Genomic DNA, 13,058 nt, shown 5'->3' on the forward strand with positions numbered 1-13,058 from the left:
GATGTTCAAACCTTTGCCTTGTTTTCAGTGTTCGAGACCCCTTAACAACTCAAGCCCATCTCAACACTCCTCGAAACGAACAAATATAACACTCGAGCCAAAAGATACGACTCGGCAAACGCTATAGATGGGCTCGAGTTTTTCGGGTCTCAATCAATGAGAAGTATGCAAGTAGACAGTTTAGAGCAATTAATGTCAAGTTTACTCACATGGTATGCGAATAAGAATAGATGAGATACCACAAGAGTCGGATCTAAGATCTTTCAAAAGTGAGAGGAATACTACTAAACATTAGTACTACGGATGCACAAAATTGGGTGGACCTTGAGTCAACAAAAGGAGTGGTGAAGTGACCTTCGCGAGGGTGCTTTGGACGTTAAGTAGAGATGAGATGTAAAAAGATAAGGGTAGAGAAGTAGAGACAAGTGTATGTGGTTCACCTTAAGTTAGGTTACGTTCACAAGGTTAGATATGCATTCAATTGACTTTTTGATTGTTTAGACGATCGTTTCCACACCTAAGTCCTTGTAAGGCACGTTAAACTATAGTTTTTTTCAAAAATTATCATTTCCTAATTAATTATGTTGGTGCGGGACACTCTTTTTTCCTTCGATCGGATTGAAAATCCCGACAAGGTTTTTATCAAGACCCTTTGTTAGCACCCTATTCTCATTGATGTACATACCCATTTCTTATTAATGAATATCGTACCTTTAAAAAAATATGCAATCTATCTTGATTAAGCCTTTAACATGTAGTATTCTTTACGTTCGAGAAAACAAGCGAACTAGGTAAATCATTACTCTATGAAGCAATAATGTAATTGATCACACTTAATAGCAAGAAGCTAATTGAATTGTATTACTAAATGCGATCAAATCTAGTTTTTGTTTATTTTCGTTTGCCCAAACCCTATCCTATCTCCGTGGGAACAACACTTGGATTGGTAAATCACTTTACTACGACATTCTTGTGCACTTGCAAGTGTACATCTAGTTAAAGTTGTTTTTTGATTTATTTAAGCCCAGTATGGTCCACCAACAATATGTCATAAATTGTCTCAATTTAATCACTTATTGTTAATAAGTGTTTGGATTTATCACAAAAAGACCCTAATAATATTAGAAGTTGACATATAGTATATATTATTGGCTTTTTTAGCCAAAATCGTCTATGAAATTAGCATAACTCCTTAGTTTGATTTTTGATATTTGAAATTGATATCTGAGTTTGTCCATTATCAACTATTTTGATCGATGAAAAATTCTGTTAAATACTAAACAAAATACCCTCAATTTAATAAATAATGAGCCAAAATGATTTGAAAAAAAATTAAGGGTACTTTTATCATTTTATACTTATTTAATAGTATTTTTTTAATGATGAACTAAAATAATTGACGGTAGACAAACTCACGTTGATTTCAAGTTTCAAGTACAAAGTAAAAGTTAGGACAACCTTTCTCTGATGTTGGACTCTATCGTTCAACACTAACTTCCCAAATTTTTGGTAGGCTTATTGTGTATTTAGTGGAAAACGTCTGGTTTTCCAACCCAAGAAGTATAATCTGATTTTTGAGACAGGGAAGGGAAAGAAGAAGAAGAAGAAGATGGGATCGGAGCGTGAAGCTGCAATCCCCGAATGGGCGTCAGAGCCTTGCATCATGGGCATCGATGAAGCTGGCCGTGGCCCGGTTTTAGGTCTCTACTCTACTTTCTTCCACTTTCTTCTATACATATTTCATTGATAAATTTCCTCCACTAAAAACAATGTCAACAGGTCCAATGGTGTACGGTTGCTTGTACTGTGCTCGCTCGTATCAGAATACTCTCTCCTCTTTGAACTTCGCAGGTTTAGCCTCTTCCTCCTTTTCTTACTTTTTTAATTTAGATTTAATCTGTTTCTGGTTTTTTTTTTTTTTTTTTTTTTTTAAATTTAATTTTTCCCAGCTTGGGATATGTTTATTTTTGTTATTTTTGTTTAATTGATATAAATTGTTAGTCCTTTCAGAAAACAAACATTGCTATATGTTAACCGTTTAGCTTATAGACTTCCACACAAAGCAAGCAAAGAAATCAAGGTGGTTCTACTTCATTGCTTATGAACTCATGAGATTCTTGTCGATTTATGGATATTAGTTGAAGTCAACTTGAACTTGGTTGACTTACGTTCACGCCGGACCCTAGTCTAAGATATAGAGCAAAATGCAGTTGGGATGCCCTAGGATCAATTAATTGGTGAGATGACCTTTTCATCTACACAGTTCTACTTGGTGTTTTCAACCATGTTTACCCTAATTAGGTATTTTGGAGTGAATATCACTTTCCCTGGAAATTCTAAGCTCATTGTGTTCGAATATTGCATCAGAAGTCATATCCCTCCCTGTGTTTTTTAGTCCCGTTTTGCTTCCTGCAGATTCAAAGACATTGAAGGAAGAGAAGAGGGAGGAATTGTTTGAGAATTTAAAGGCTGATGAATCCATTGGGTGGGCTGTTGATGTCATAGATCCGAGGGAACTTTCGGCCAAAATGCTAAAGAAGTTAGTACTGACATGGATTCTTTTTCCTATGTCAATCACAGGCCAGTGTTTTCTTATCTGACTTCTTTGGTTTGTTTTGAGACAGAAGTAAGATAAACCTTAATGAAATATCACATGACTCCGCCATGGGTCTTGTCACAAAGGTCCTAAACATGGGAGTGCTTCTAACCGAGGTAAACTCGTTGTAGCTTAAAGAGATTACTGGTGATATACAAGTGTTTTTATGTATATGCATACCAGTCTCAGATCCCAAATACTTTTGAATTGATTTTACGACACATTATTGATGAACAAAAAAAGAAGACTGCATATTCTTGACTCTGAAACACAAAAATGTTGTGAGATATAGTTTTCTGTTGTAAGCTCCTGGATTATCTGCTGACGGTAAACTTTTATACTATTTGACAGAATCCGTAATAGGATCTTTCATTAGGTTAATCTAAAAGTAAATATATATGGTGAATATTATACAAAACAACATAAACAAGAAGTACGCAGATTAGTAATTAGAATGAGACAATGAACAAGGTGAAGGCTTTTTTATTGGTAAGTTTTCCTTGTGCATCCTTGTATAAAAGTTACAATCCTTATTTAACCATTCAATTTTCCCCAATCTTATCTAAACTTTTGTCTTCTATTTCTTCTTCTATTTTTACTTCAATTCTTTATTGCAAGCTTCTGAAGGGTTTATCCAAAACTTCCTCTCAGTCAAGTAGTTCCTTGGAAATCAAGAGGCTTGACGGAGTAGTCCTTTGGGAATTCAAAGCTAGTGTTGTTAGATTATTCTTGAAAAGTTAGAAACCTAGAAAAGTGGTTGAAAAATTTAAGAATATATGTTTCAGGTTTATGTGGATACAGTGGGTGATGCTGAGAAGTATAGAGCTAAACTGTCTGATAGATTCCCATCTGTCAAGTTTGTGGTTGCGAAGAAGGCTGATAGCCTTTATCCTGTTGTCAGTGGAGCGAGCATAGTTGCAAAAGTAATTACCTTTACCTTGGGTAACTCACCTTGGGTAACTCTGCTGAAAGTCTCTGGCGGAGGTATTAATTTTAATTTTCATTCAATTGTTCAGGTTACAAGAGACAGAGCGTTGCGTGAGTGGGTGCTCGAGGAAACAGCTGAAGACTTGCATAAAGACTTTGGTTCTGGATATCCTGGAGGTGAGACGTTTATGCTTTATTTATTTTAGTCTCTTTGTAAACATCATTTAATTACTATACTATGAGGAATCTGGTTTCATTTTTACAGATCCGAATACAAAGGCATGGTTGGAACATCACAAGCACTTCGTTTTTGGATTCCCATCATTGGTTCGTTTCAGCTGGGGTACATGCACTCCTTATTTCAAAGACATTGCGGAAGTTTTATGGTCAGTTCCCCTGCATGTTTTCGACAAATTCTTTCCCAATATGTAATAGTTCATTTATGTGAATGTACCTGCTCATTTATAGACTTTTAAAATGTCAGTTGTATAAGTATGGAGTTGACATCGGTCATATTCCAGTGAAACCAAGCTCTGAACATATCTATGGTATAAAATCTGTATAGGTCGAAACTAGAATTTCGGATTTTTTGGTGGACATGTTGGTAAAAATTAAAGAAGACGACAAAAATTTGCTTTACATTAGGAATAAATGAAGTTTCTTGAAACTGTAACCGAATCAATTATGCATCAATAAACATGTAAACTTGCTGGTTCACTTGTACATTGTTGGGTTTGAGTGATTTTCAAATCTAAATGGTCTTGGAGTCGAACTGGCTGCTATAATTGATATTAAAAGAGAAACATGTAAACTTTATAATTGATTTGTTCGTGCCTGTATCACTTGGTTATTGTACAGTGAACTTTTAATCAAGCACGTATAAATGCACTTATGACTTTCTATTTGATTTGTGAACAACCCATTTCCCAATCCTGGACATCTAAATAAAACTAGCAATCCTTGTAGATACAAATTGTCTGGTGAAGTTCTTGTGCATGCTAATTTAGATTGGATTTTGAAATTTTGAATATTTTTTTCATAGGGAATCCGATGAAATGGATGAAGATGGTTCTAGCACTGCTAATGGCAAGCGGCAAATGAAACTAAGTAGTTTTGGTGTTACAACATCCAAGAGAAAGATCGAAGAAATTGAATCAAGTGGTAAAGGGCGCTGCAAATTTTTTCTTGCACGTAAACTTGAGCAAGTTACTCAATTCTAAGTGAAAGGTTTGACGCTTTACTATTTGTGTTCTTGCTTCCCTCCACTTATTTGTCTTCCTTGATTCAAGTCAGAAAATCGTCCAAACCTTCATCGCTGTTATCATGGTAAGAAATGCAAATGAAATTTTTAACTGAATGAAGAGATTATTTATTTATTTTGAGTGAATGGTGACAAGAATTTGACTGAGTAGTATGATGAAGTTTTTGTTTTTAACAAAATATCTGTATTGAGTCCATTGTATGGCAGTTTTGGAATTAACTTGCAGTGGTGCATTTGCTAAGAATTATTTAGTTCCGTACACTTTGAAGACCATTTGGAAGCCGCCATCACCTAGCATACTTGTGTAAAATGTACTATTGAAAGAAGCATTTCGAGTAATACTTGCATCTTGTCGTGTGCCTTAGATATCATTGACGCGCAAGATGCGCATACCTGAATTAATAACAGAGCGTTGTTTAGGCAATAATTCTTATCACAGTTTTCCCAACGTTTGTGGGAGTGTATCAAGAAGCCATATTACAGTTTCTGCATAATGCCAGCAAGAAACACCATAATTTCAATTTAGTATTGGAAAGCTATACATAGATGGACAAGAGATGTCCAGGTGGATGCAAACAAGGTGGGTGGTCCAATGCATTTCTTCTTGCTGTTGGCGGCACCATAGTGGCTGTTATGGTGGCGATTACTCGCTCAACTTGCTGTGTTACAGGTATAAACGTTGAACCTTAGTGTGTATGGAGATCTGGACCTGCCGTTATTTCGATTCTCCTCAAAACCAATTGATCCACCAGCATTTGCAGTTGCATGACTGCATCCATGTTCGAATTTGCTGCTGAGTGCTATTCTGCTCTATATTTTCACTATCATCATCACTACCATTGCTGTCATGCACATTTGCACCTTCATCTGTGATGTATCTTTCGTCATTACCTAGTACTGAAACTTGTCCAACAAAATAGACAAGTGAGTCTTAGTTATTTGGTATGGTATAAGTCATAGAATCTTCGATGCCTAAGATTTAGAGGATGAATGAGAATTCATAATTAAGGTTTCGTGGCTTAGGAACAGTTAACTCTCAAATGGTTAAAGGTGAACTTTTTGGGTGAGTTATATGAATTGTTATCCCTCCTGTTAAGTGAATTGCAGTGGGTTTTAACTTTGAAGTCACCTATGAAGCTATGAATTCCAATGTATTAAAAGGCGAAGGCGTACGCGAGGTGTTTTGTGGATAGCCTCGCCTAGGCGTGAGGCGAAGCCTTACTGGACCTTAAATAATAGGGAACTGTTGAGAAAAAGAGGAAAAATAGGGGACTCTTGCGGGTTTTAAAAATAAAAGAAAAACAAACTTGGCCAAAACGACGTCGTATTGAGCCAAGTCATTTATAAAATAAAAAAAATAAAGAATTCCTCTTCTTCTTTGCGATCATCTTCCTTGTGAAGACACCGCACACCCTGCAACCCTAAATAGAGCTATTGACTTCAATTTACCCAGACAACAGAGCCATTTGACTTCAATTTCGGATCGCTGATGGATCTAGGAAAGCCCACCAACTGTCTTTAGGCACGCCTCAGTCGCCTAAGCTTGCCTTGACCACACTTGGGTGAGTTTTCACCTACTCCCACTAGGCAGAGGCGTTATCATCCCTGCCCCGCCTCCAAAGCCGCCTAGGCACGCCTCGTGGCACGTCTTTTAAAACACTGATGAATTCATAATTTGATCCCTTTTTGCCATGCAAACTTAGAATTTAACTTGGCTAAAAGGGAGCGATCTAGGAATTTAGCGCTTCAAAGATAAGTGAAAACCAATTTCAATATTTGTTCACGACATTAGTTAATTAATGATGTCATCACTTTTTTTTTTTTTTGTTAATGGCTCACTTAACGTTGGTGATCTAATAGATATTCAATTTTCAGAATGTTAAGTAGTTGTTTGAAATGTTTTAAAATGTTGAGGCCAACTTAAAAATAAGGACAAAAAAAAAAGAGACGGTGATATTTTCTTTAATAAGTTGAATTTTGGTAACATTTTTGTATATACGAGGAGGTCAATTGTTTATACATGATATGGTGACACTTTATGTATAAACAATTGACTTGTGTATAAACAATTAACCTAACTATTTGTAAATTGTCATGCCAGCAAATTTCAACTTATTTATGAAAGTGTGACCGCCTCCCAAACTTCATTTTATTTATGAAAATGCTACTGTCATTTTTTTACTTATTATTAATAAATTTTCATCAAGTGATTTTTATTGATTTTTTTTAATCATAAGGGGTTTTCATTAAAGTTCATTTTTATAAAACAACGATACATTTACACTAAAAGTGAATGATTTAGTCTAAACCACAATAAGTGACGTATAATAATTTGATTTGTAACCTGCAATCCATAAGATTCGAACTTACGGACCACAATACCACCGGGTGGCAACTTCCATCTGCATTATTAACTTCATCAAAGAAGCTTTGTACACAATCCAGCAGCCCACCCAACCCAAAAAGCCGAAAAGAAGAAACAGAAACTTTACAAGCAGCTGGCAAGCAAGCTGAAGCTGCTGCCGGATTTGTCTAATCAAATTCATCAAATATGCAATGAAACAACTTTTATTTCCAAAATATTGCAAATTTGGTCCAACTACTGCCGGAAGCTGCAAACGTTTCTTACGTTTTTCTTCTTCTTCTTCTTCATTGCCTTCCCACCCAAGGCACTTGGCCTCTCTCTTGCTCAAAAACCCAGCAAGCCGCGCAGCCACCCAGCAAATCCACTCTCACATTCTCTCCTCCGGCTTATTCCTTTGTCATAATTTCACCTCCGCTTTTCTCCTACTCATCAACACTCTCCTCCGCTGCTATTCCTCCGGCCACTTCCCTCACGAAGCTTTCGCCTTCTACAAACATGTCCGGCAGTATTCTCATTCCTTTGACTCCTTCACTTACTTCTTCCTTCTCCACGCCTCCATTGCCTTAAACTCCGTAATCCCAGGTGCCCAAATCCATGCCCTGACTCACAAACTAGGTTTTCATTTCCATGTCTACGTCCAAACTGCCCTGATTAATATGTATGTTGCTTGTGGCTCTTTGGTACTTGCTCTCAATGTGTTTGATGAAATGCCGCACAGGAATTCTGTCACTTGGAATGTCATGATAACTGGTTTGGCCAAATGGGGTGAGCTTAAATTGGCTCGGTCTATGTTTGATCAGATGCCGGAGCCTACTGTTGTGTCCTGTACTGCTATTATTGATGTGTACTCGCGGATGAATCAACCCCAGGAGGCTGTGGCTTTGTTTCGGAGAATGGTTGTTGAAGATCTTATTGTACCCACCGGAATTACGCTTCTGGCCATATTCCCAGCGGTTTCTGTACTTGGGGATCTTAAGATTTGCCAATCACTTCATGCTTATGGTGAGAAGAGAGGGTTTAATGCATCTGACATACGTGTCGCAAATTCCCTTTTGGACTCCTATGCAAAGTGTGGCTGTATAGAGAGTGCATCAAGATTTTTTGATGAGATACCTGCCCAAAGGAAGAATTTGGTGTCATGGACGTCCATAATATCCGGTTTTGCAATGCACGGAATGGGGAAAGAAGCTGTCGAGAATTTTTTAAGTATGGAGAAAGTTGGTTTTAAACCAAATCGAGTGACATTCTTGAGTATTTTCAATGCTTGCAGTCATGGAGGATTAATAGATGAGGGGCTGAACTTCTTTGGGAAGATGATCAACGGGTATGAAATTGCAGTGGATATCAAACACTACGGGTGTTTAATAGATATGCTAGGGAGGGCAGGAAGATTAGAAGAAGCAGAAAAAATGGCTTTGGAGATTCCTTGCAATATTGTTAATGTTGTGATTTGGAGGACGCTTTTGGGTGCTTGTAGCTTTCATGGTAATGTGGAGATGGGCGAGAGGGTGACGGAAAGGGTACTGGAGATGGAGAGAGGATATGGAGGGGACTACGTGCTTATGTCCAACATCTTAGCTGGTGTTGGAAGGTATAGTGATGCCGAGAGAATGAGAAGCTTGCTAGATGAGAGGAACGCCTTCAAACTTCCAGGGCATAGTTTGGTCTAACTGGTGTTGAAGATGCACAACCAGGGTTGAGAGAGATTATAAATGCTATGATAGCTCCTGCCACTGTTCGTGCTTCCTTGGAGATATTGTTGGAAATGTGCTCTAAAACCAATCATATGATGATACTTTACGGACATTTCAAACTAATATAGTTTAAATGTAAAGGGCAAAGATTATTGTTTGAGCCGTCTCATATAAATGTTATATGCTTAAACGATAAGTCCAAGGAATATGTGATTGGAAGAATGCGATCTAAAGAAGTTAGATTCATGAGACCATTCTTTCGTTGACACATCCTAAACGTTCCTGATCATAGGATTGTCAATTGGGCATTGACAGTCCGTTAAAATCAGTACGTGCTATGTCTTCTCTCAGGGAGAGTGACTAGTCTCGAGTCATTGGTGTGTGTGACATCAAGACAAGTACGTAGGTGCTCAATAGAGAATGAGTTCACTGAACACGATCAACGAAGAGTTCTCATATTCATGTCACATGAGAACTCATGGTTGGGATAATGCAAATTAGTCTTTTGACCTGAGGCATCACAGTTGTCTTGTGGTTAGGTCCTTAATCTTTGATTATGTCAAAGTCACTCCATCAGGAGGGTGTCCAAGGCATCGTTGGGGTTAAGCCACTTAGCCATGAAGGCAAGTGAATGCGCAACAAGGGATCTCTAACCTTCAAACTGTTTGAGGGAGAATACTCTATGATATGATTAAGAATCTTTGGCCAAAGTATGAATGAGATTTAGGAATGTGTTCCAAATCACATTCAAGGTAATCATATAAGCACAAGACTCACATTGGATAGTAGACATGAATAAACTATCAAACCAAACAATGTGGTCAAGAGTATTGTATTAGAGAAAGACCGTATTGCATTTGTAATCCTAAAACTGAATAGGTTCTCCACCTCTTCTGATTAGCTTGGGTAACCATGACATGCTGCTAGGCGTCAACCATGGTTTGTAGAAGCCCTAAAAGTGTATTATCACTAACGGGAGAATTGAAAGTAAGTTTCAATTCACAATCGATTAGAAAGAGTTTTAATCGCCCACTGCCTCGCTAAAAGGAACCTAATGGATCGTTCACCGAGTAAGGTAGAGTTTGAAGAAACAACGGAGATGAGTAAGAATAATTAAATGGTTTAATTATTTATCCAATGGCAAGGATTAATTAATATGTTAATTAATCAAACGAATAAGTTCGTTAAAAGACATCGGGATAGTTTTGGACCTTAAGGCCCAATGGGCTTCGAACGTCAAGTCCATTGACTTAAGTTGTATGACAACTTAATGAATAATGATTCACAAAGGCCCAAATAGCCCAATAAATCCCCTTAGGCCGGCCATTGAAGCAAAGGAGTGGTTTTGGACTTATTTACAAGTTTGCCACTCAAATGAATTAAGGAATAAGTATGACTTAATAGCCAAAAATTCATTAAGGGTTGTTTTTGGGGAAAGCATGAGAACACAAGCTCTCCTTTCTCTCTAAAAATTTCGGCCAACCTTGGAGGGATCATCTAGCAATCAAACTCCTCCAAGGTCACTCATTTCTTCTTCATTATGCCTTGGTGATGAATAATTAGAGGTTCTCAATTTTGGGAACTTGGAGAAACCTTTTCATCCATCCAAATCCATGGATCTAAGATGCAAGGAATGAAGGCCCTCTCTTTGGGTGATTAGCCTTTGCTTATGCAAAGAGGAATCTACAAAGGTATTGATTTCTCAACTCACTTTGTTTTGAGTTGAGTCTTGGTTCACCTATCTACTAGGCTTTGAATTTCATGGGTAAATGTTTTGTTTTTAAATGCATACAAGCATGATTCCGCCTTTAATTGTTAATTGCATGCTATTGATGTTGCTTAAATGAACATGTTTTTCACAAATCTTCCTTCAGATATCTTGTTTTGTATGGAGCTCATGTCGCTGCCCGTGGTCTTTCCTTCCACTCTCGTTTCAAAATGGCCAGCCATACTTGCCATCGAACACTACAATATAGGGCTACCTGTGAGATGGTGGGTATTATTAATGTCTCATTTCCCCTCCCCGACTTCAAATTCTAACAAAATCAAGGAAATATCATATATGTTTATTACTAAACCATGATGCCTCAAACTCCACTCTCTCTAGAAAGGGCTCTTTTGAAGACATTGTAGGTAATATGAACTAATGAAAGGGTGATGCCAAGGAGATCACATTTTGTAAACCACATTCGAACCATCTCTCTAATAGAGAAAGTTTGATAGTCGGTATACAAAATGTGATCTCCCTAGAATTTTCCTTGATGAAAAAATGGCCTGCCAAATAGATGCTCAATACCAAAGTTGATATGACTGACCAAATCATCATTAATATAAAATGTCTTATTAGGAGTTCATCATATGTCGTCCTTAGTTTAAGCCCGTTCTCGTGTTGAGTCGGTCAGCCTGACGTGTTGTATTTGAGATTTAAATTTATATCGTAGCTGATCATGTACGTGTTTTTTGGTTCGTACAAGTTGGTGATGTATTGTTCTCGTGTTCAGTCAGACCAGCCCGACGTGTTGTACTTAAGATTTAAATTTATATCGTAGTTGATCATATACGTGTTTTTTGGATCGTACAAGTTGGTGATGTATCATCAGCAAGTAGGTTGCTTTTTCTTTTCATGATCATATTTATAAAGATAAAAAAATTGAACGGTTATCATTCCCAAAGGGTGTGTAAGTATGAGAAAGAAAGAGAGAGGTGTGCAGAAGCGGCAGAGGTGGGGGAGAGAAAGGGACGTCTACGTGCGAGTGATTAGCTTTGAACATGCCGCCCACAACTCTTCTAGAGGGGTGGGCGTGCCTGGTTAGGTCCCGAGCTCGAAGTGTGTCGAGTCAAATAGGGTGACTCGTCGGCAACGCACTCTCTAGAGAGAAAGCGTTACTATGGACACTGAAGAGTAAAATAGATAGCAACACAGGCCAAAGGTGTGAGTATTATTGGACCCCATCATAGTCTGAAACATCTTGCTCTGAAAAGAGCTAATTAATTAACTAATCAACAGAGATATAGTCAATAACTAAAGTGAATCACTTCCGGAATCTGGAATAAAAGCATAAACATATTTTGTTGAGAAATTCAATGATTCTCTATGATACTTTCCCTTATTAGCCTTTAATCAACGTTGATAAGGGAGAATATCATGGGCTGATTACTTATACCAATTAGCTATGTAGTAGGGATCCTTGTAAGATATACATGTATTCTTATACAATCAAAGTCATTACATTTGAAGTAAATTTCAGAGCTTCCAATAAGCTATATTTAAGATATTTGCTACAGAAGCAAAAAAAAAAATATAAAAAAAACCTCTAAAGTGATCGTGTTGGGTTGGGTCAGCCCCACGTGTTGTACCTAAAATGTCAATTTGTAAGTGTTTGCAAAGATTGTCTATCGTGCTTGCATTTTGCAAAGATTGTCTATCATGCTTGCATTCGTTAATCTGTGTTTATTTGTATTGCTTTGTTAGAGAGAGAGAGAGAGAGAGAGAGAGAGAGAGAGAGAGAGAGGTGTGCAGAAATCGCATAGGTGGGCAAGGGGAAGATAGAAAGGGATGTGCATCGGAGTGATTAACTTATTGGAGTTGGTTGAATGTATTTACAGAAATAACCTAATTGTTTTTTTGTAAGGCCCGCATAGAAATATGCTACTGAAGTGAGTAAAGCTAAAGCAACCGTAATATTTATATCATTTGTAGCTGCGGCTAACTCTCCATGAGGTAACTGTATGATTTTCGAAGGTAAAAGAGCCCATGACCAATTCGAAACAAAAATAAATAGAAACATAGTTCTAATAAAGGGAACCCATAAACCATATTCTTCTCCAATCTGAGTTTTGCTCATGTCCCGAACGAATTCAAGGACATATTCAAAATGTTCATGCCGTCCACAACACTTTTAGATATGCTTGCATTTGTTAACTGTGTTTATTTATTGCAGTTGTATGAAACAATTCCTTGGTTCATTTCATATTACATTTACACGTGATATTTAAGTAGAATAATCTCAAATTTAATTAGATGAAGCTGAAAATTTTGCGATACATGTTGATGATTAGGTTTTGATTGGTTGAAACCATCTTTTAAAATATAAAAATTATTTTTTAATTCATTTGGCGCCATGTGATTGGTATTGCGGGTCGCACTCATGTACCACATTAATGTCCTAACAGAACTTTAACGGATTTGGACAGAACGACCGAACTGATGTGTTG

The 13,058-nt window shown here is 37.4% G+C and overlaps 2 protein-coding genes across 2 annotated transcripts; both read left to right on the plus strand.

Annotated features, from left to right (window-relative positions):
* Positions 1–1,477: 1,477 nt before the first annotated feature.
* LOC103946109 (ribonuclease H2 subunit A) lies at positions 1,478–5,009 on the plus strand. The gene is made up of 8 exons (XM_018647186.2): positions 1,478–1,700; positions 1,780–1,851; positions 2,416–2,539; positions 2,625–2,712; positions 3,382–3,519; positions 3,613–3,700; positions 3,789–3,909; positions 4,566–5,009. Exons 1-8 carry the CDS (start codon positions 1,610–1,612, stop codon positions 4,741–4,743), a joined length of 900 nt encoding a protein of 299 aa, XP_018502702.2. The 5' UTR covers positions 1,478–1,609; the 3' UTR covers positions 4,744–5,009.
* Positions 5,010–7,109: 2,100 nt separating this feature from the next.
* On the plus strand, positions 7,110–11,400 carry LOC103946107 (pentatricopeptide repeat-containing protein At1g09220, mitochondrial). Its single transcript, XM_048572782.1, has 2 exons — positions 7,110–8,902; positions 10,718–11,400. The coding sequence occupies exon 1, from the start codon at positions 7,341–7,343 to the stop codon at positions 8,817–8,819; it is 1,479 nt and encodes a 492-aa protein (XP_048428739.1). The 5' UTR covers positions 7,110–7,340; the 3' UTR covers positions 8,820–8,902; positions 10,718–11,400.
* The last annotated feature ends 1,658 nt before the right edge of the window (positions 11,401–13,058 follow it).

Source organism: the organism of the source record quoted next, unplaced genomic scaffold (genome assembly GCF_019419815.1).
Source record: "Pyrus x bretschneideri cultivar Hongxiangsu unplaced genomic scaffold, Pyrus_bretschneideri_v1 Contig62, whole genome shotgun sequence".
NCBI lineage: Eukaryota > Viridiplantae > Streptophyta > Magnoliopsida > Rosales > Rosaceae > Pyrus > Pyrus x bretschneideri.

Bases quoted from the DNA above. Each gene is read 5' to 3' on its own strand.
- LOC103946109 (XM_018647186.2), top strand. From the start codon at position 1,610: ATGGGATCGGAGCGTGAAGCTGCAATCCCCGAATGGGCGTCAGAGCCT. The intron at 1,852-2,415 runs GTTTAGCCTCTT...TGCTTCCTGCAG, and splicing joins CTCCTCTTTGAACTTCGCAG to ATTCAAAGACATTGAAGGAA. The intron at 3,701-3,788 runs GTGAGACGTTTA...TCATTTTTACAG, and splicing joins TGGTTCTGGATATCCTGGAG to ATCCGAATACAAAGGCATGG.
- LOC103946107 (XM_048572782.1), top strand. From the start codon at position 7,341: ATGAAACAACTTTTATTTCCAAAATATTGCAAATTTGGTCCAACTACT.